General features: G+C 52.4%; 2 protein-coding genes across 8 annotated transcripts in view; one reads left to right on the top strand and one right to left on the bottom strand.

Annotated features, from left to right (window-relative positions):
* The window catches only part of MARS1 (methionyl-tRNA synthetase 1), a 26,779-nt gene extending 12,962 nt beyond the window's left edge, over window positions 1–13,817 (bottom strand). The window contains exons 1-9 of one of the 2 annotated variants that reach the window (XM_043446869.1): window positions 13,686–13,817; window positions 7,213–7,384; window positions 5,790–6,052; window positions 4,657–4,747; window positions 4,434–4,512; window positions 4,224–4,358; window positions 3,812–3,887; window positions 3,398–3,570; window positions 3,123–3,229 (exon numbers count right to left, since the gene is read on the bottom strand). In XM_043446869.1, the coding sequence (XP_043302804.1) occupies window positions 3,123–3,229; window positions 3,398–3,570; window positions 3,812–3,887; window positions 4,224–4,358; window positions 4,434–4,512; window positions 4,657–4,747; window positions 5,790–5,898 (770 nt within the window). In that variant the 5' untranslated portion in view covers window positions 5,899–6,052; window positions 7,213–7,384; window positions 13,686–13,817. Of the gene's footprint in view, window positions 1–3,122; window positions 3,230–3,397; window positions 3,571–3,811; window positions 3,888–4,223; window positions 4,359–4,433; window positions 4,513–4,656; window positions 4,748–5,789; window positions 6,053–7,212; window positions 7,385–13,685 lie in introns of those variants that run through there. The other variant, XM_043446870.1, reaches the window with a different exon arrangement.
* ARHGAP9 (Rho GTPase activating protein 9) lies at window positions 10,290–18,474 on the top strand. Of its 6 annotated transcripts, none has more exons than XM_043446871.1 (18): window positions 10,290–10,383; window positions 11,469–11,801; window positions 12,069–12,292; window positions 13,242–13,466; window positions 13,657–13,770; window positions 13,971–14,072; window positions 14,303–14,364; window positions 14,488–14,578; window positions 14,767–14,862; window positions 15,015–15,113; window positions 15,525–15,666; window positions 15,743–15,850; window positions 16,201–16,299; window positions 16,438–16,515; window positions 16,659–16,712; window positions 16,954–17,088; window positions 17,458–17,563; window positions 18,187–18,474. In XM_043446871.1, the coding sequence occupies exons 2-18, from the start codon at window positions 11,486–11,488 to the stop codon at window positions 18,356–18,358; spliced, it is 2,223 nt and encodes a 740-aa protein (XP_043302806.1). In that variant the 5' UTR covers window positions 10,290–10,383; window positions 11,469–11,485; the 3' UTR covers window positions 18,359–18,474. The 6 variants fall into 6 exon arrangements, with proteins under 6 accessions (XP_043302806.1, XP_043302808.1, XP_043302807.1 ...); XM_043446873.1 differs by having other exon boundaries at window positions 10,366–10,383; window positions 11,724–11,801; XM_043446872.1 differs by lacking the exon at window positions 10,290–10,383 and having other exon boundaries at window positions 11,300–11,801; window positions 13,350–13,466.

Raw genomic sequence — 18,474 nt, 5'->3', positions numbered from 1 at the left:
ACCACGCCATCTGCCGCCAGAAGCCACTCAGTCTGCTCCTCTTTCCCCAGGCTCTGTCACCCACGACAGCTTGCCTGCACACAGCCTGTATCCACCGCCCTCCCCAGCACCGACACCTCACTAGGGTTCATCTTTCCAATCTTTCTTTTTTTTTCAGTTTTAATATTTTTTTCTTGACGTATCATTGATTTACAATGCTATTTCAAACCATTCTTAACTTACAATCGCCAACTCCCATCAATTACCAAGTTCTTCAACCCTAGGCACCCTGCAGGCTCACTAAGTCTCGGAATCTATTACTAACAGAGACTCCAATGATTTCCTCCTGTTAACCTCACCCTTCTTCCCAGCTGCATGCTGTATATCCGGTTAGACGGTCCATCTACTTCCTGGAACATTTTACAGCTTATTTCCTTCAGAAAGTGCTCACCAATCTCTCCTGCATTCATTGACTCTTCTCCCCATGACTGAATACCATAATTTTCTCTGAAATCCAGCTTAGAAATCAGCTCCTTCAGGAAAGCCCTCCTTGACGGACAATCGGCCGTCCCCCGCCACCCTTGCGCCCTGAGCCCCTGAGCAGCCTGCAGCACCCACGCCGCGGGGCTCCTTCTGTGTCGCCCTGTAATGTCTCTCTCGTCCTGTGTGCTTACCACAGGGGAGACATACAGGTGGGTATGCCCAGGGTGCTGCCCTCGAGGAGGGTACATTCTATCACAGAACTTCTGACTGGGGTCAGTGAGATCAGAGGTACAAAGTGCTCACAGAGGTCAAAGGAAGCTGAGCATCTCCAGCCCAAGACTCCACAGAGGGACTTCCCTGGTGATCCAGGGGTTTAGAATCCACCTGCCAACGCAGGGGACATGGGCTCCAGCCTTGGTCCAGGAATATTCTACCTGCCGAGGCGCGACGAAGCCCATGCACCACAGCGACTGAAGCTGCGCTCTAGAGCCTGGAAGCCGCAACGACTGAAGCCCACGTGTCCAGAGCCCACGCCCAGCAACAAGAGAAACCCACGAACCACAAATGGAGAAGAGCCACACACAGCAATGAAGCCAACCCAGCCAGAAGCACAGACAGACTCCACGGAGCAGGCCTATCGGCCTGGGTTCTCAGGAATGGGTGGGGATTTGCCTGACTCAAGACTCTTGGGGCGCACTTCAGACAGAAGCAAAAGCATGTGCTCCAGTGCCTACCACCAGCTGTCTCCTACTCTAAGTACGCATTTAAACGTTAGCCTGTACAGACACCTGAGAAAGTCTACCTCCTATTCTTTATTACCCCCAAATCAATCTTCAGTAGGTACTCACGGAAATATTCAAAATGAGTGAATGAACAAAAGTGAATGAACTTTCATTAACTCATTCAAATTTTACCACTATCTACCAAATACTTGGCCCTGTGCTAGAAGATAGGCCATGTAAAAGAAAAGAGAGCCCCAACCTTCAATAAGCTTACAGGTTAGTGAGGAGGCAGACACGCAGAGACGACGACTGTAAAATGTGACAATGGGAGCTGCCAGAAGGTGAGGCACTGAAGACTCTCAAGCTGCACAGAGGAGGAAACGGCAGACCCAGCCTCTTCAACAACTGCCAGCAGGTAGGGGAGACACAGGCCTTCCAGGAAAAAGAGCATGGGCAAACACGCCAAGGTGTGAGCACACGGTCGCGGCCTGCCTTCCTCTCACAACTCCTTCTGAGCCAGCTGTCCCCTGACTGCCCAGCCTCCAGCCACTGGCCTTCTAGAAACTCCTTATAAAGGTGCTTCCTCTATCTGAGACAGCCTTTCCCCAGACTTACCCTTGCCTGACTAACTCCTACTCATCTTGCAAGTCCTAGGTCTCCTTTTTTTGCTTTTGGCCGTACTGCGCAGATTGTGGCATCTCAGTTCCCCCACCCGGGACTGAACCCAGGCCCTCAGCAGTGAAAGCATGGAGTCCTCACCACTGGACTGCCAGGGAATTCCCACAAGTCTTAGTTCAAATGTTGCGTTTTTCTGAGTTAAACTCCTGTGACATTTTCCCACAGCATCTTGCTCTTTTCCTTCATACTGCTTACAGTTTTTAAAATGCCTGTCTCTAACACTAGACTCAAAGTGGCCTCACAGCAGTCTTGTCTGTTTGCTCCCCTCGTAGACCCAGTTCCCAGCACACAGGGCCTCACAAGGAGTGGACACTTAAATCTTTATTGAACAACACGTTCAGAACTACAAATACTTCATTTCAATGGAAAAATCTACATACGGGTGTGATTTTTTTTTTTTTTGGCCACACCACACAGCTCCCTGACCATGGATCGAACCCAGGCCCTCACCAGTCAAAGCACCAGTCTTAACCACTGGACCCAGCCAGGAAATTCCCAGTATGTATATGAGTATTATCTTAGCTATCAGAAGAGTGATAAAACATGATGCTAAGCATGCAGGCGGGAGCCAGATTATGAAAGACCGAAGTACACAAAGAAACCATCTGTAGAATTCTGAAAAGGAGGATGACATGATAATATGGGCAGGTAAGCAGCCATCTGGTGACAATATGGAGCACAGGACGGCAGAGAAGGAGAAGGTAAGAGATGGCAAGGCCCCACTTCAGGTAGCAGCAGTGAGGACAGGGAGGAGGGATGGATACAAGGACTCCTTAGGAATTAGAATCAATGACCTGGTAATGGGTAAATAACACAGGAAGAGGTGAGAAAATGGTATAGATAGATGACACCAAGATTTCTGGCCTGGATCTTTAGGTGGAAGGTGGAAGTCACTAAGACAAGTGACTAAAGGAGAAAGAGCAGCTGGCAGGGAAGGTAAGAGGTTTGGCTTTGGACGTGAGGAGTCTGCAATGCCAGTGGAGGTGGAGGAATCAAGGAGGTAGTCTGACAGATGTCTAGAGACGAGAACAACGATCTGAACAGGAAAAACAGACTAAGGTACAATCAGTAGGTAGAAAGTAGCTGAAAACACAGGTGTGGGGCGGAACTGATGGACGGTGTGTCCAAAATATTAGCCAAGAGGTTAAGAGGATAGAAAATTACAGAAAGGTCAGCAATGGGGATTAGACAGGCAGGTACTGGCTCTGTCAACAATTTCCACGTAAGAAACCAAGTCCCACTCAGCCTGTGCCTACTCACACTGGATTCTGCTGCGGCCGAAGCGGGGGCAAGCCTTCCAGGCCCTTCTCCCAAGCAGCTACAGCCACGGCAATCTCCTCCTCAGACAGAGTAGCCAGTTCCTCCTCCTGTAAGAGTGGACAGTACCCCTCAGCAGGTAAGGAGGGCACACAGAGTGAGGAAATTCTCTCCAAGAACCGACAGAGTTAATAGCTGTGCTCAAACTTTCTCCCCAAGCCACCCCTCGCCACCTCAGGCACTGAGGCTGTGTGGGTACCCCTCTTCTTTGTCCAAACCTCAGGCTCATTGCTGACAACCCTGCCCTCGAGGGAGCTGGGCTGGGGCTGCTTCTGGAGGTAGGGCCGGAGGGCCAGGACACCCTGCTGCTTCAGCACAGTCTCTGCAGCTCGCTGACACGGCTCCTGAGAACTCAGAGTCTGGAACCAGCTGTGCAGGGCACCCAGCTCCTCTGCGGGCGTGGGGGAAGGGCAGCAATCAACAAGACTCAGAATGGGTGGCTGGAAGGGCACCTCCTCCCCTTCTTCACGAAGTTTCTACAGCTGCCTCCCCGGGTCCCTCAGCCGTCTTTCTGCTATAGTTGCCCTGTCAAGTTACAGCTCAAAATAGGTCCTCAATAGTCTACTGCCCACTCTGTAACCCCTACACCCAGTTCCTCAGGCTGGTGGGGAAGTGATATGCACAGTTCTCACCAGGGAGATAGGATGGGTCTTGGAGTAACGGGTAGAGCGCTCCCCACAAAACAATATCAGCTAGAGATTCTGTCTCCTTTGTTGAGAAACAAAAAGAAAAAGTACACAGGTGAGACATTCCATTTCTTCCCATGGATGTAATACTGTACATTTTCTAAACACTTATTAAGTATCAAGCACTGTGTTAAGCATTTTAAATTATCTCAATTCTCACAATAACCCACTGAGAAGGGTACTAATATTACTCCCACTTCAAAGACAAGAAACAATGAACATTAAAGAGTTTATGAGTTTTAAAGGTTACACTGCTATTAAGGGGCAGTTGGGGGGGGTTGAACTTTGAATACAGTCTTCCTCCTTAATTCTCACACCATACAGCTTTTCCCAACCCCGATCTCAAGGCCCAGCTCACCCCAGCCAGGAACAGAGAGCTCCGACAACTCAAGCTGCGGTCAACATGCACCAGGGCTCTCCGAACTGGGCCAAGAACATCTTCTCCCTTCTTCCCTTGGACCACTAAATAGTACAGGGCGGTGGACAAGGCTGGCTGGAACACAGGAAACACGGGTCAGGACCGCCAGGCAGAGCAACCCCCCTGCCACCCCCCACACCTCAGCCCTACCTGCAGCTCTGTGGCTTCCCATTCCAGCCACTGGTTGGTGAGGTCATCTTGCTCCCAGCCAGATAACAGAAAGAAGTACCTATCCAGGGAGAGAGCAACAGAGGGAGAATTAAAGGGGCTCGCTGGTCGAGTCCATTTCTCACCCCGGTTGTAAATAAGGCCACACAGAGGACAGTAACTGATTTTATTCAGCCACCTCCCTGCATCAAGGACCGATACTGACCGACAGATCGCACTGGTGGAGAAGAGGTAGTTGCCACTGTCCAGCTGCAAGACAGGGACCTTAGGCCGGGTCAGGAATGGGACCACACACTCTGACACAGGGGACGAAGATGGGTGAAAAACAGAGAAAAGAAATACTATGTCAACTTAAAAGGACATCTTCACGGTCGCGGGGGGACTGAAGGGGCAGAGGGGGTGCGGGGGAGATGGGCAGTCACAAGCAGAGGGTCCAGGATAGGACCTCTGAAAGGGGGTGGGTCCAGAATGAGCTGGAGAGACAAGCAGGTGTTCAGCTGAGACTGCCAGCTAGAAACAGATGGGGGTTGCAGAGAGGACGTGGTGGTCCTGGGGTAGTGCTGCAGCCAAGAACTGCAACAACTGAAAATAACTAGGGTATCTGATGTTTTCCCAGGTGGCTCAGTGCTAAAGAATCCACATGCCGATGCAGGAGACATGAGTTCGATCCCTGTGACAGGAAGAGTCCCTGGAGAAGGAAATGGCCCCCACCCCAGTATCCTTGACTACAAAATCCCACGGACAGAGGAGCCTGGCGGGCTATAATCCATAGGGTCATAAAGAGTTGGACACGCCTGAGAGCCTGAGCACAAGCATATCTGAAAATGATCTGAGCTAGCCCGGGAGAACAAAATTAAGAGAACTGGGAGGTCTGACAAGAGAGCCGCTTAGGAGTCACACAGACAGATGGCTGGGAATCAGGAGAGGTAAAGCGAAGGGAGTACGTGTGACTGTGCGCTCAGGAGAGAAAAGGAGGCTTTCCTAAGAAAATCTGGGGGTTATCACATGAAGGACGGGTGGGGAGGGTACCTAGCAGGTGTGGGAGAAGGCTGGAGAGGGGAAAGAGGTTCACTGGAGTGAGACGAGGTCCTGGGAGACGAAGGAGGGGAGACCAGAGATGAGAGAAGGGTACACTGAGGCTAATTAAGGGAAGTGACTGATGAAAGACGTCACTGGGAAGGAAGAAGGTAAGGGGTGCTGAAGGATAACGTGGGAGGAGGTTGACGGGAGTGCGTGGTGTTGGGGCCTGGAGTGCTGGCGAAGACAACTGGGGGTCGTCGTCTCCGTGTTCCAGTCCCGCCCGTCTCATCCACCGCCCACCAGCACCAGCCCGACTACCTTCCGGGCCTACAGTGCTGATGAGCAGCTCCGCTCTGCCCTGGGCCCGCCCGGCCGCCGCCAGCACAGGCAGACTCCCCGGAGCGCCCTCACTCACGAACAACCTCATTTCGCCGTGGACCCCACGCTGATGCAACCGGAACCGGTCTCCCGCCAGAGGGCGGACCGACCGCCGCGAGGCACGCCGGGAAATGGAGTCCCGAATGAAGCCGCTCCCCTGGCCGGGCTCCCGGAAAGCTGACTGTTTCTCCCATCATGCAACACTAGAAAACAGGAAAGGAGTGTCATAGAGATGGAGAGGCCGTAACACGGTGCCAGAGCGACACTTTATTGATGGGAGGACCGGAGGAGACCTTAACGTGTAGGGCCCAGCGCACTTTAATCCTCTAAAGCAGCCAAAGGCCGGTGACGGAAACCGAGGGCCCACCTTCTTGCTGAAGTGGCGCTGTCATGACAGAAGCAACTCGCAATGGCTGACTGTAGATTCGAGTTCAAAACAATCAGAGGCCTAGAGTTGAGAGTTACGGTAAACTTACGTTGTGCTGTGCGCTTAGTCACTCAGTCGTGTCCGAGCTACTTACGTTAGGGACACTAACTTAACGTTGAGTGAAGTCGCTCAGTCGTGTCCAACTCTTTGCGACCCCATGGACTGTAGCCTACCACGCTCCTCCGTCCATGGGATTTTCCAGGCAAGAGTACTGGAGTGGGTTGCCATTTCCTTCTCCAGAGGATCTATCCCATCCCAGGGATCGAACCCGGGTCTCCCGCATTGTAGGCAGACGCTTTACCGTCTGAGCTACCAGGGAAGTCTAACTTAACGTTAGTGACAATTAAAAATTAATGTAGATGTCTTATTAACAAAAGAGAAAGTGACTATTAAATATTGATTTAATACCTGTCTGAAGCGCATATGCAGACTGGCAAACTCATTAAAGGGAAGGGAGCATGCATATAGAAAGTAGGTTGAGGGGACTATGAAGGCTAAGAGTTGGGCAGTTGTTGTTTAGTTGGTAAGCAATGTCCAACTCTTTTTGTGACCCCATAGACTGTAGGCTGCCAGGCTCCTCTGTCCATGGGATTTCTCAGTAAAAATACTGGAATGGGTTGCCAGTTCCTTCTCCAGAAGATCTTTCCAACCCAGGGTTAGAATTCACATCTCCTACATTGTCAGGTGGACTCTTTACCACTGAGCCACCAGGGGCAATAAGTATATTCTATTCTAGGAAGCACATATCAGTAATTGAGAAAGAGACCTTCTTAATCATCTTTGAATCCCTTTAAAATTAATTAATACCTAATAGGACTACAAAAAACTGTGGTGGTTCTGAGCCTTTTGAAGCTAAGCCATAAGAAGCCTTGCAGCTTCTGCCCAGGCCTCTTGGAACACTCTGATAGCATTGAACTGCCATGTAAGAAGTCTTACCACTCTGAGATTGCCATGTAGGAGTGGTGTCATGTTGACATGCTGGTTGACAGTGCCACCTGATCCCGGCATTCCCATCCATCCTCATCAAGGTGTCAGGTATGTGAGTGAAGCTCTCCAGACCAAACCATCTGTCTGATTGCTGAATACCACCACGTGATCCTAGTCAACACTACATGGGACAGAAGAATCACCCAGCTGAGCCCTGCCCAAGTCTCTGCCCCATAAAATCGTGGGTTCTAAGAAAATAGTTGTTATTTTTTAAGTTACAAACTGTGAGGTAGCTGCTGTATTCTCATTTTTCAAATGAGGAGACCTTTCTACCCTACAGAGAGGTTACTTTGAGCTATATAAAGCATTGAAGATACAATTGTTCACAAAATAGGCTTCTACCTTAGCAGAGTTCACACACTTTCTGGGAAGTCAGAAAAGTCAAATAACCTTTAATGTGTCATTAAAGTTATAATGAGGGAATGTAAAGCTTGCTGTAGGATCTCCTGGTTAGGGCCCCTACTTGACTCTTAAGAAGTTAAGACTTTCTTGTGTAAATGACCTTTCAACTGAGATCTAACTAATGAGTAAGAATTAGTCTGATAAAGATTGGTGAAAGTGGAGAGAGGAAGTGTTTCAGGCAGAAGGTACAACTTATGCAAAGGACCAGAGACCTCAATGCATTTTAGGAATGTGAGGAATTAGTATGTGGCTGGAATATGGAGTTTGTAGTGGGAAATGTGAAAATGCTAGGCTAATAGGAGAAAGTCTCTGTAAACAATACTGTAAAATCTGGACTTTACTCTGAGGAAAATGGGACACCTTTGAATGGTTAAGTCAGGGGAGTGGCAAGGCATTTTTATGTTTTGGAAGCATCACTATGCCAGGAATGGACTGGAGAAGAGCAGAATTATATGCAAGGAGACTAGCTCAGAAATTATATTATCTGGGCTTAAAAAGGCATTAGTTATAGGGATTAAAGGAAGTAGATTGCAAAGGTTTAGTAATCAGCTAAATACGAGTGCTGAAGAAACAAGACAGTTAGGGCTGGCTGCTAGCTTTCTGACGCGGGCAATTGGGTACACCCTCTGTGTGCTCCAGCAGATGGTAGCGCTGCCCCTGGCATCGTGATCATCACACTGTATTTTAATCATTAACGAGAGGGCAGCAATTTTATTTTTGACTATGCATCACAGCATGCAGAATTTTAATTCCCCAAACAGAGATGGAAGCCCTCCCTCCTGCAGTGGAAGGGCCGGGTCCTAACCACTGGACCACCAGGGAATTCCCTAAGAGAGGGCATCTTAATTGATAATGCCTAGCATACCGTTCTTGCCCTGGTATGTATGATAGTAAGCATTCAATAAATATTTATAAATTTAAACTTAACTTGGGAGTTCCCTGGTAGCCTAGGTTTTGGGATTCTGGGCTTTTACTGCCATGGCCCCAGTTCAGTCCCTGGTCGGTGAAGATCCAACAAGCCACATGGTGTGGCCCCCCCCAAAAAATTAACTAATTAACTTAATAGTGGTACTGTGAGAGAAACAAGTTTGTGGGGGAAGCTGACAAGTTCAATTCAGAACATACTATGTTTGTGATACCTATGAAAAACCCAAATGGAGTTTTTCAGTGGACAATGGGTTAGACTGGAGCTCCAGAGAAAAATCTGGACTGGAGATACAGTGCCAGTGACATATGGAGGTCATTTGAGCTGGGGAGAGACTGAGACCACCAATGGTACATAGAAGGCAAAGGGCACAGGATCTCAGACTTCTGGGGTTTGAGAAACAAGCAAAGTTGTTCCTTATGCAACAGAGAAGAGAGAAAGAGAAGTCGCTCAGTCGTGTCCGACTCTCTGTGACCCCATGGACTGCAACCCACCAGGCTCCTCCGTCCATGGGGTTTTCCAGGCAAGAGTACTGGAGTGGGGTGCCATTGCCTTCTCCGTATGCAACAGAGAAGGAATTGCTAAAAAAAAAAAAAAGAGGTAAGAGGGACGCCAGCAATGTTTGTAGGAGAGAAAAGTCAACTGTGCTGGCTGTTGCTGAGATGTCGAGCAACACAAGGACTGCAGAGTGTCTCTGCAGAGGCAGGCCACACCCTATGAGGAGTGAACTTGCAAAGGTGAGGGAATGAGGGAGAGAAAATAGAGACCTCCACGTGTAGGCAGCTGTTTCAAGAAATTTGACTCTGAAAAGGAAGAGAGAGGGTAGCAACTAGGGAGTACAGTAAATGAAGGGAAGTTTGTCTAAAGGTGGGAGAGACTTTGATATGTTTAAAAGCTAATGGTAGGGTTTCCCTGGTAGTACAGTGGATAAGAATCTGTTAGCCAATGCAAGGGACACAGGTTTGATCCGTGGTCTGGGAGGATATTCTAAATCCCTGAGAGCAGCTAAGCCCATGTGCCACCACTGCTGAGCCTGTGCCCCAGAGCCAGGAGCCACAGCTGCTGCGTGCTGCATCTACTGACGCTCACACACCTGGAGCCTGTGCACCAAGAGAAGCCCCTGCAGGGAGGAGCCCATGCAGTGAGGAGCCCATGCACTGCAACCAAGAGAAGCCCCTGCAGTGAGGCGCCCCTGCAGTGAGGAGCCCCTGCCCACTGTAACTCTGAAAAACCTCAAGTGCAGCCATGAAGACTCAGTACAACCCAAAGTCAGTTAAATAAATAATAAAATAAAAAAAAGAAATGCATTTAAAAAAATAAAAATTAATGGTAAGGAGTCAATAAAGAGGAAAAAGTGCAGGAGAGAAGGCAGAAGAGGATGAGATTTGAGCTCCTAACAACCACCAGACGAGTGAATAAATGAATAAGGAAAAACGTGTTAGTCGCTCAGTCGTGTCCAAGTCTTTGCGGCCCCATGGACTGTAGCCCTCCCGGCTCCTCTGTCCATGGGATTCTCCAGACAAGAATGCTGGAGTGGGTAGCCATTTCCTTGGTCACTATTTTGGAAGTGGGAAGGGAGAGTGGAGGGGTGGAGCAAACTAAGGAGAAGATCACCAAGGCAGAATCCCAGTACTGGCAGCCGGGGCCTCAGATCACGTGTCAGGGGAGGAGAGCTAGCTCTCTGATGTCACCAAGAGGGTGGGGCTCTCCCTACTCCAAGTCTCCAAAGCCAGAGAGCAAGCCTGTGTCATGCAGTAGAGAAACTGGGCAAAGGGGAGAAGAGGAGTGATCAGGTAAGGAGGAAGCATGACGTTCTGGGGCTTAAAGTTCTGGCAATAGACAGTGGGGGTCAGTTCCCACTTTCCACCAGGGAGAAACTGACATTAATCCTCCATCCACCCCCATAAGCGGTCAAAGAATCCTGGGCTATCTGTCCATAGTCCCTGATTCAACTGTAATTAATACATTTATTATGTCATTAGTTGATATCTGTCTTTAAGCTTTGAGAGGGCAAGGGCTGTGTCTGTCTCCTTCCCTTCTCTTACCTCCAGTAGCTGACGCTGTTCTTTTCACACAGGAGGTAGTCAGCCAACCCTTGTTAAGAGCATGAGTGAATGAACCCACACACTAAAGTAGGGTCCCACCCAAGAGGCTTACGTACCAAGGATCATATCCGTGTTTCTCAGCTCCCCAAAATACATCCTAAATTGATTTTACCTTTTCCTCAAACTGAACCCCTCTTTGTTTCTCCTAACCACTTTCTCTTTCTCTCCAATTTGATCTTACTATTTCTCTGGCTCTCTGTTTTTCTGTCTTAATGTTTTTCTGAATCTGCACAGGCAGCACACAGCTTCAGGTCTGTGGCCATCAGAAATGGAAATATTGGCCCTTGTGTAAATTTAATAAAGGGTCACAAATTTTTGTGTCTTGGTCACCCATTAACTCTTTGCCTGTGTCCTGTCTCAAACCTGATTCTTTCTCTTCATCTTCCTGTGTCCAGCTCAATAGTCCTCCCACCATTCAGGGCCGGCTCCTCCTGTCCCTAGATCTTCTGTTGGGCCCCGGAAGGTACTTGGAGGACAATCACCCGACTAGACCCCCTCCTCTGATTTCCTGCCGTGCTGGTCTCACAGCGCTGCTGACCACATCCTCTCTCACCTTAGCTGTGTACTTCCTCCTCAGACACATCACCCAGGACTTCTCAGACCCCAAAACCTCGTACTGACCCCCATTTGGGTCTTCTGCCTTACCGTCTCTTCTCATGACAGGGTTTCTGTTCTTGTCTTCTGCCCCAAACTGCTCTTAGAGCCATGTCTCTCTGCCTGCAAGCGGTCAGTCCTGTCTTCTTCTGGATCTCCATCACCCCGTTTTCCCACAGGTGATGTGTTGACAGCAATGCTATCTGGCCGGTGGTGGCCGAGCACCTGGGGACACCTGGGGCTAGGGTCCCGAAGCCCTTCTCGGGGGTCCCAGCTCTGTGCCCTCTATGCCTTCACTTACACGGGGGCAGATGGCCGGCAGGTGTCTTTGACTGAAGGAGACAGGTTCCTACTGCTTCGAAAGACCAACTCAGACTGGTGGTTGGCAAGGCGCCTGGGAGCACCATCCACTTCTCGCCCTGTCTTTGTCCCAGCTGCCTACATGATAGAGGAATCTAGCCTCTCCCACAGCCCAACGACCATCACCCCCAGCCGATCTCTCTGGACTCCTGGTAAGTAGGTCCTCCCCCATCACCTTCCTACCTCCCTGGCTTCTGGGAATTATTGGAAAGATCTCCTTCCCCCAAGCTTCTGCTGACCCTCCACTCCTACTCCTCCCCTCCGTGGTGTCCCCATTGCCTCTCCTTCCTAGTCTTAAGCCTTCTAGATTTCATGTAATTTTCCACCTGCTCTTTACCTGTGAGCCCCCAGGATGGGGGACCTAGCCAAGAACCCTGGGGGGACCCTGCCGCCAACTCTTTCCATTTCTCTGTGTCCAGGGCCAAAGTTATTTCCTGGCTCCCTGGAGGAGATGAACCTGTGTCAGGAACCCCCAGGCAGAGCCCAGGCTACATGGGAGCAGCCTCCTCCCCTTCCCCCTAAAATGTGTAGAAGTGTCAGTGTGACCAACTTGAGGCCCGGCCTCCTGAAGCCCCCCCAGGAAGGACCAAGCGGAAGATCCCTCTCCCAGGAAGACTTGCTGACAGAGACCGATGCCGACATGGTGAGTCACGGCACCTCACTGGAGCAACTGTCACTACTGGGCTCGGTTCTAGGCACACTGGGAAACAAGACAGACAGAATCTCTGCCCTCCAGGGATTCCCATGGGGATGATGAACACATAAATAAGATAGCCTTTGAAACTAACAAGTGCTACCAAGAAGCTAAATGTGGTGAAGGATGACTGGTCTAGGGAGGCATCTCTGAGGAAGTGATGGAGTTGAATCTGAATAAGAAGAGACAGCCCTGAAATATACAAGAGATGGAATTCTAGCTCTGGGACAGCAAGCAGCAAAGATCCTGAGGGTATGTGGAAACTAGAAAATGATAGGGACTGAAAGGCCTGCTCAGCTCTGCTCTTCTTGTCTCAGCCTCCTGACTCCTGGCCCAGTGCAGGGTTGTTTTTTGCTGTGTTCTGTCTTGCTAGCTCAGGTTACCAGCAAGTTTCCTCTAGAGATGTAACTCCGTTCTCTAGAGATGTTAACTCCTTTGATCTTCCTGAAGATTTGGCTCCTCACCTCCCTCTTACTTACTAGTGGGTGAAAAATGGCCCCTCTCTCATACTCTGCTAGCTAGCAGGGCTCTGACCCCTCCCTAGCTCCTCTCACTCTGGAGGGTATGAGGGTGGGACGCTGCCCCGCCCTCCACTCTACAGAAAAGCCTGTTCCCCTTTCCTGAGGTCCTCCGGTGGGGGTGGGGTGGGGGAGGAGGGAAGTTGGCAACAGGAAGTGAGGAGAAAAGCAAAGACTGTGAGGGAGGGAGTCAAAGAAAAAAAAAAAACGCAAGAAAAAAAAACAACTGCTGGGGACTAGGGTTTCCTCCTCAGTACCTGGGTCAACCCAGACAGGAGCTGGTGGTGAGAAAATGGAGGTGGAGAGAGGAGGGGTGGTTAGAGAGGAGACTGGGGGGGCCCAGCAGAATAACGGCCTCTTTCTTCCCCCTTTCCTTGTAGGCAAGACCCCAGACCCTCATGTCAAAGGCCCCTGTGTACTGCAACCTGGTGGACCTTCGCCGCTGTCCCCGATCCCCACCCTCAAGCCCTGTATGCCCCCCACTGCAGAGGCTGGACGCCTGGGAACAGCACTTGGACCCCAACTCTGGACGCTGCTTCTACGTAAATTCGCTGACTGGCTGTAAATCCTGGAAGCCCCCACGCCACACTCGAACCCGAGAGACGGTGAGACCTTCCCTCCTGCTTGTCCCTTGTCCCTTGAGTCTCCTCCTTTCCCCTCCTGATCCCCAGAGTAGTATGTTTTCTCACTGGGACTCTCTGAAGATCAGAAGAATCAAAAAATTGTGAGAAGGGCTTTGAGAACCGACGGAGGTGGCATCTCGACGGGTGCAGTTTTACCTTTCCCTCCCCCCAGAACCCCGGCTCCATGGAGGGGACACAGACCTTGAATACGGACAATGGTATCCTGCAACGTCAGCCAAAGGACGTAGAATCTGGTCCCAAGACATCAGAACTTTTCGACTCCCAGGTGAGATCCCTTCCTCCTCCTGATCACATTCAGAAAAGCCATCTTTTTAGACTTTCTCTTTTACTCGAGACATTCTCTTTACTGGAGACATTACCCCAGCAACCCCCTGCCTCACACCCACATCCGCATCCCTCTTCCCCTTACAGCCAGGGACTCCTAAGTTCAAGGTCCCCACCTGTTTCTCCAATCCCCTCCCTCAGGGTTCACCCTACCTCTGCAGACGCACCTCCCAGCTGGACCCCGACAAGCCTTCATCTTTGCAGTGCCCTCGGCCTCTGCCGACAGTCCTAGATGACCCCCACGTAAGTCTGTTTTCCTTGTGAACGCCAAGATCCTCCCTGCCCCAGCCCCCAGTTCTTGCTCCTTCAGAAACGCCTTCCTCTTTCTGAGTGATCTCTGGGTACCCTCTCTCACCGAGCACCGATCTGGTCAAACCTTAAAGGACCTCACTCCTGGGAGATCCCCTGGGGGAAAGCCATGGTGACTGTGGGGGGCTGGGTGACTTATTGAGGCCCTTCCTGCCGCTTCCCAGGAGGTGGAAAAGTCGGGCCTGCTCAATATGACCAAGATCGCCCAGGGCGGGCGCAAGCTCCGGTGAGAACTAGGAACACAGCCCAGGCTGGGGCTGGAGGCTTCGCGGGTAGCGCGGAGGGTTGGGAGAGGCCCTCCCCTACGTGACTCTCAATGACCTTTGCTCTGTTACCACCGCCCCTGCAGGAAGAACTGGGGCCCCTCTTGGGTGGTATTAGCGGGTAACAGCCTGGTGTTCTACCGAGAACAGCCGCCGACCGCCCCCTCCACGGCCTGGGTGAGTGTGAGGGAGGGGCGCAGCGGGGAGCGGGGGGGGGGGAGGTTCCCGGCACCCCTCCTACTCGCCTCAGGCCAGCTGCGGGGCGGAGGTGCGGCGGGCGAGGTCGCCAGTCCGCAGGCCTCCGGGTGGGAGGGAGGCAGTGAGGGGAGCCGCGCCCTGGCCTCAGTTTCCCGCCTCGTTGCCAGGGACCAGCGGGTAGCCGGCCCGAGAGCAGCGTGGACCTGCGGGGGGCGGCCCTGGCCCACGGCCGCCACCTGTCCAGCCGACGCCACGTGCTGCACGTGAGCCGCCCTCTCGTTCCCCGCCCCGGTGCGCGCCGGCCCCGAGGGCGCGCCCCCAATTTCCCACTCGGGAAACCCAGGCCGCTCGGCCTCCCTGCCTGTCTTGCCCCTTCCCGCTGACCCCCTCCCGCTTTTCCCCGCGGGCCCCTCAGATCCGCACGGTCCCGGGCCACGAGTTCCTGCTGCAGTCTGACCAGGAGGCTGAGCTGCGGGCCTGGCACAGCGCGCTGCGGGCGGTCATCGAGCGCCTGGTGAGCGGTGGGAGTGGGCGGGCAGGAGGAGTGGAGGAGGAACTGTAGGATGCGGCGGTCATGGATGAGGGACGCAGTAGCCTCCTGGTAGAGGGTAGGCCTGGGAGGTATGGGACCCCAGCAGCCGGGTCGGCGGTGCAGATGTCGCTCCTGGTTCTCTTCCCACCTCTGATTCGGCCCATCTTGCGGTGCGGCTTCCCTGGTGGCACAGACGGTAAAGAATCTGCCTGCAATGCAGGAGACCCGGGTTCGATCCCTTGGTCGGGAAGATCCCCTGGAGGAGGGCTTGGCAACCCACTCCAGTATTTTTGCCTGGAGAATCCCCACAGATGGAGGAGCCTGGCGGGTTACAGTCCACGGGGTCGCAAAGAGTCGGACACGACTGAGCGACTAACACTGGTGCGGATCTAGGATCGGGAGAACCCCCTGGAGGGGCGTCTGTCCGGCTCGGGACCTGCGGAACTGGAGGAGCTGAGCCCCGGGGAGGATGAGGAAGAGGAGTTGGAGCCAGCGTCCAAGTCTCTGCTGCGGATCAGCAGCCGCCGGAGCTCCAGTAAGGGGCGGGCCTGGGGGCTTTTCCCTCGCTCGGGGCCGCCACCGCCGCTCTCACGCTGCGCTTGCCGCGGCAGGTCGGTGTCCCGACGCAGCAGAGCAGAACCGCGTGCGGAACAAACTAAAGCGGCTGATCGCCAAGAGGCCGCCCTTGCAAACCCTGCAGGAGCGGGGTCTGCTCCGAGGTGAGGGGCTGGGCCGCCTGGTACCCTTCTCCTTCGCTGGTGCCCGCTTTAGTGTTTCTGCAAGCACTTTTGTTTGCATTCCGGATCTGGGCACCAGCTTGTTTCCTGGATGAGAAAACTTCAGCAGGCTCAGCGTAGAGTTTCCCAGAACTAGATCAGCGGTCTTCTGAGACCAATACTTCCCCTCGGCTTGCTCCCTACAGCTGATTGTTACGGGGAGGGGGTGTACCTCCTTGCCCAGGCAGGCAGGAGAGCCAGCCCAGCTTTGGGGTGAAGACCTGTGCTGGAAAGAGCCTCCGTGGGTGATACCCTCACTGGCTTCCCACCTCACTCTGTGCCCCCCTCCCCAGACCAGGTGTTCGGCTGCCAGTTGGAGTCTCTGTGCCAGCGCGAGGGGGACACCGTGCCCGGCTTTGTGCGGCTCTGCGTTGCTGCCGTGGACAAGCGAGGTCACTTTCCCCCCGCGTCTACCCCTTCCCACCGGCCACACCCCGCCTCCCCCGCCCTACTGTGCCCTTGCCTCTCCACCCTCACCAGCACACGTTGTAGATCAAGAATCTTTACCTGCTCCCCGCCTCATCTCCCAGGTCTGGATGTGGATGGCATTTACCGGGTGAGCGGGAACTTGGCAGTGGTCCAGAAGCTTCGCTTCTTGGTGGACAGAGGTGAGAAGGCTGTGGGCAGGTGGTCGTACTAAGAGCGTCATGTCTCAGAACCCAAAGGTCTGAGTGAGGGAGCTGGCAGAACCGGGGAGGTCTTCTGGCTGGAGCTACATGTCTTAGCTCTTGATCTCTTTTACTTGTTGCAGAGCGGGCCATCACTTCTGATGGGAGGTACATGTTTCCGGAACAGCCAGGACAAGGTACTTCCATGGAAGGCCCCTCCAACCTTTAACAGTCCTCCATACCATCCCTGCTCCCCGTCGACTCCCCTGTGTCCTGCTCCTGTTTTCTCATCCCAGTCTCTGCCCCACTGTGGACCCCCCTAGGTGTTCTGTGGTCTGCCTTCCCGGGATCTTTCCCTAAACTCCTGATCTCTTAGTCTCTGAGTCCCTCTAACCCTCCAGGAGCCCTGAGCCCCTCTGTACCTCCTTCTCCTTCCAGAAGGCCGATTAGATTTGGACAGTGCCGAATGGGATGACATTCATGTGATCACGGGAGCCCTGAAACTTTTCCTTAGGGAGCTACCCCAGCCTCTGGTGCCCTCACTACTGCTGCCCGATTTTCGTGCTGCCATTGGTAAAGGCTGGGAGCTTTGGGCAATAGCCTTGATATGGGGTGGAGGGTGGGGGGAAGCATGAGTGATAAAAGATAGAGCAGAGGTTCCCTTCCACTCCTCTGTCCCAGCCTGAGTGCAGAGATGGAAACTAACTTTCAATTAATGTGCCCACCCCAGTTGTGTGTGTGTGTGTGTGTGTGTGAGTGAGCGAGTGTTTAGAGGGCTGAGTTAAAAAGAATTCTAAGATTGTAGTTGGACTCAGTGAAAAAGAAAGTCATGATCGATTAATGATGTCTTCCCCAAGCACCAGAAAGGATACTGAGGTTACCCACTCTGCCCTAACACCTTTCCTAACCTCACTCCCATGCCCTTCCTGTCACTCTTTCTAGCCCTCACTGAATCAGAACAGTGCCTCTCTCAAATACAAGAATTAATAAGCTCAATGCCAAAGCCCAACCGTGACACTCTGCGGTACCTCCTGGAGCATTTATGCAGGTGAGGAAGACTGAATATCTTTGTTCATGTCAGGGGAGGGTGGGGTGGGGCCTGCAGCCGGGACTCTGTGTTCAGATGGGGTGAAGGTAGGGAAACACCTAAGGTTAGTGGGTGACTGAGGGATTAGGCACCCTCTGTGCAGAGGACATGTTGCCAGGGTCAAATCCTTTTTTGCTCAGTCAGCATCAAATGAGGACTAGGGAACAAGACAAGTCCAGGGATGCTGTGAGAGAATTAAGGAAAAACCTCACCTTCCTTCTGCCTCTTTGTCTTTCACTGGGACAGTGGGGATGACTTATTTGGCAGAGCTGGGCAGTGACCTCTGAGAGAGGATAGCCATTTGAATGAAAGCCTTTCAGATGATGAGCAGAGAGGACTCCAGGGGCAGTCTCTGAAGTCCGGAAGAGGCGGGTATACCCTAGATGGCGACCTGAAGGTTGAATCCTGAAGGTTTCTCCACTGGTCTCAGCTCTGTCCCCCTGGAGGCTTTCTCCTTGGTTTTCTTCAGCCACTGCATGGAAGGGCCCCCAAAGTGGACTCGTCCTCAAACCTTTGATGGGCTAGATTTATTTGAAGCAGCAAAGCTGCTATACTCTGGCCCTGTCCTTGGCCTTTGCCCACAGGGTGATAGCACACTCAGACAAGAACCGCATGACCCCCCACAACCTGGGAATTGTGTTTGGACCAACCCTGTTTCGGCCGGAGCAGGACGCATCGGATCCAGTGGCCCATGTCCTCTACCCTGGGCAGGTCGTCCAGCTGATGCTCACCAACTTCACCAGACTCTTCCCCTGACTGGGGCGAAGAAGAGAAAATGTATTTCCAGTGATCTCTGTTGGGTAGCCTTTGGTGGGGGCAAGGGTGGGGGGTGTTCTGTTTTGAGGACATCCCTTTAAATCCTGTTTCCCAGA

This window comes from Cervus canadensis, chromosome 25 (genome assembly GCF_019320065.1).
Source record: "Cervus canadensis isolate Bull #8, Minnesota chromosome 25, ASM1932006v1, whole genome shotgun sequence".
Taxonomy (NCBI): Eukaryota; Metazoa; Chordata; class Mammalia; order Artiodactyla; family Cervidae; genus Cervus; species Cervus canadensis.
Note: the sequence above shows the minus strand (reverse complement) of the source record. Positions and strands in the feature narration are given on the sequence as shown.

What these genes read in the sequence shown, in the direction of transcription:
- ARHGAP9 (XM_043446871.1), top strand. Translation starts at nt 11,486, where the DNA reads ATGCTATCTGGCCGGTGGTGGCCGAGCACCTGGGGACACCTGGGGCTA. An exon ending in ACACTCGAACCCGAGAGACG is followed by an intron (nt 13,467 to 13,656) that starts GTGAGACCTTCC and finishes CCCTCCCCCCAG; the next exon opens with AACCCCGGCTCCATGGAGGG. An exon ending in TCGCTTCTTGGTGGACAGAG is followed by an intron (nt 16,516 to 16,658) that starts GTGAGAAGGCTG and finishes TACTTGTTGCAG; the next exon opens with AGCGGGCCATCACTTCTGAT.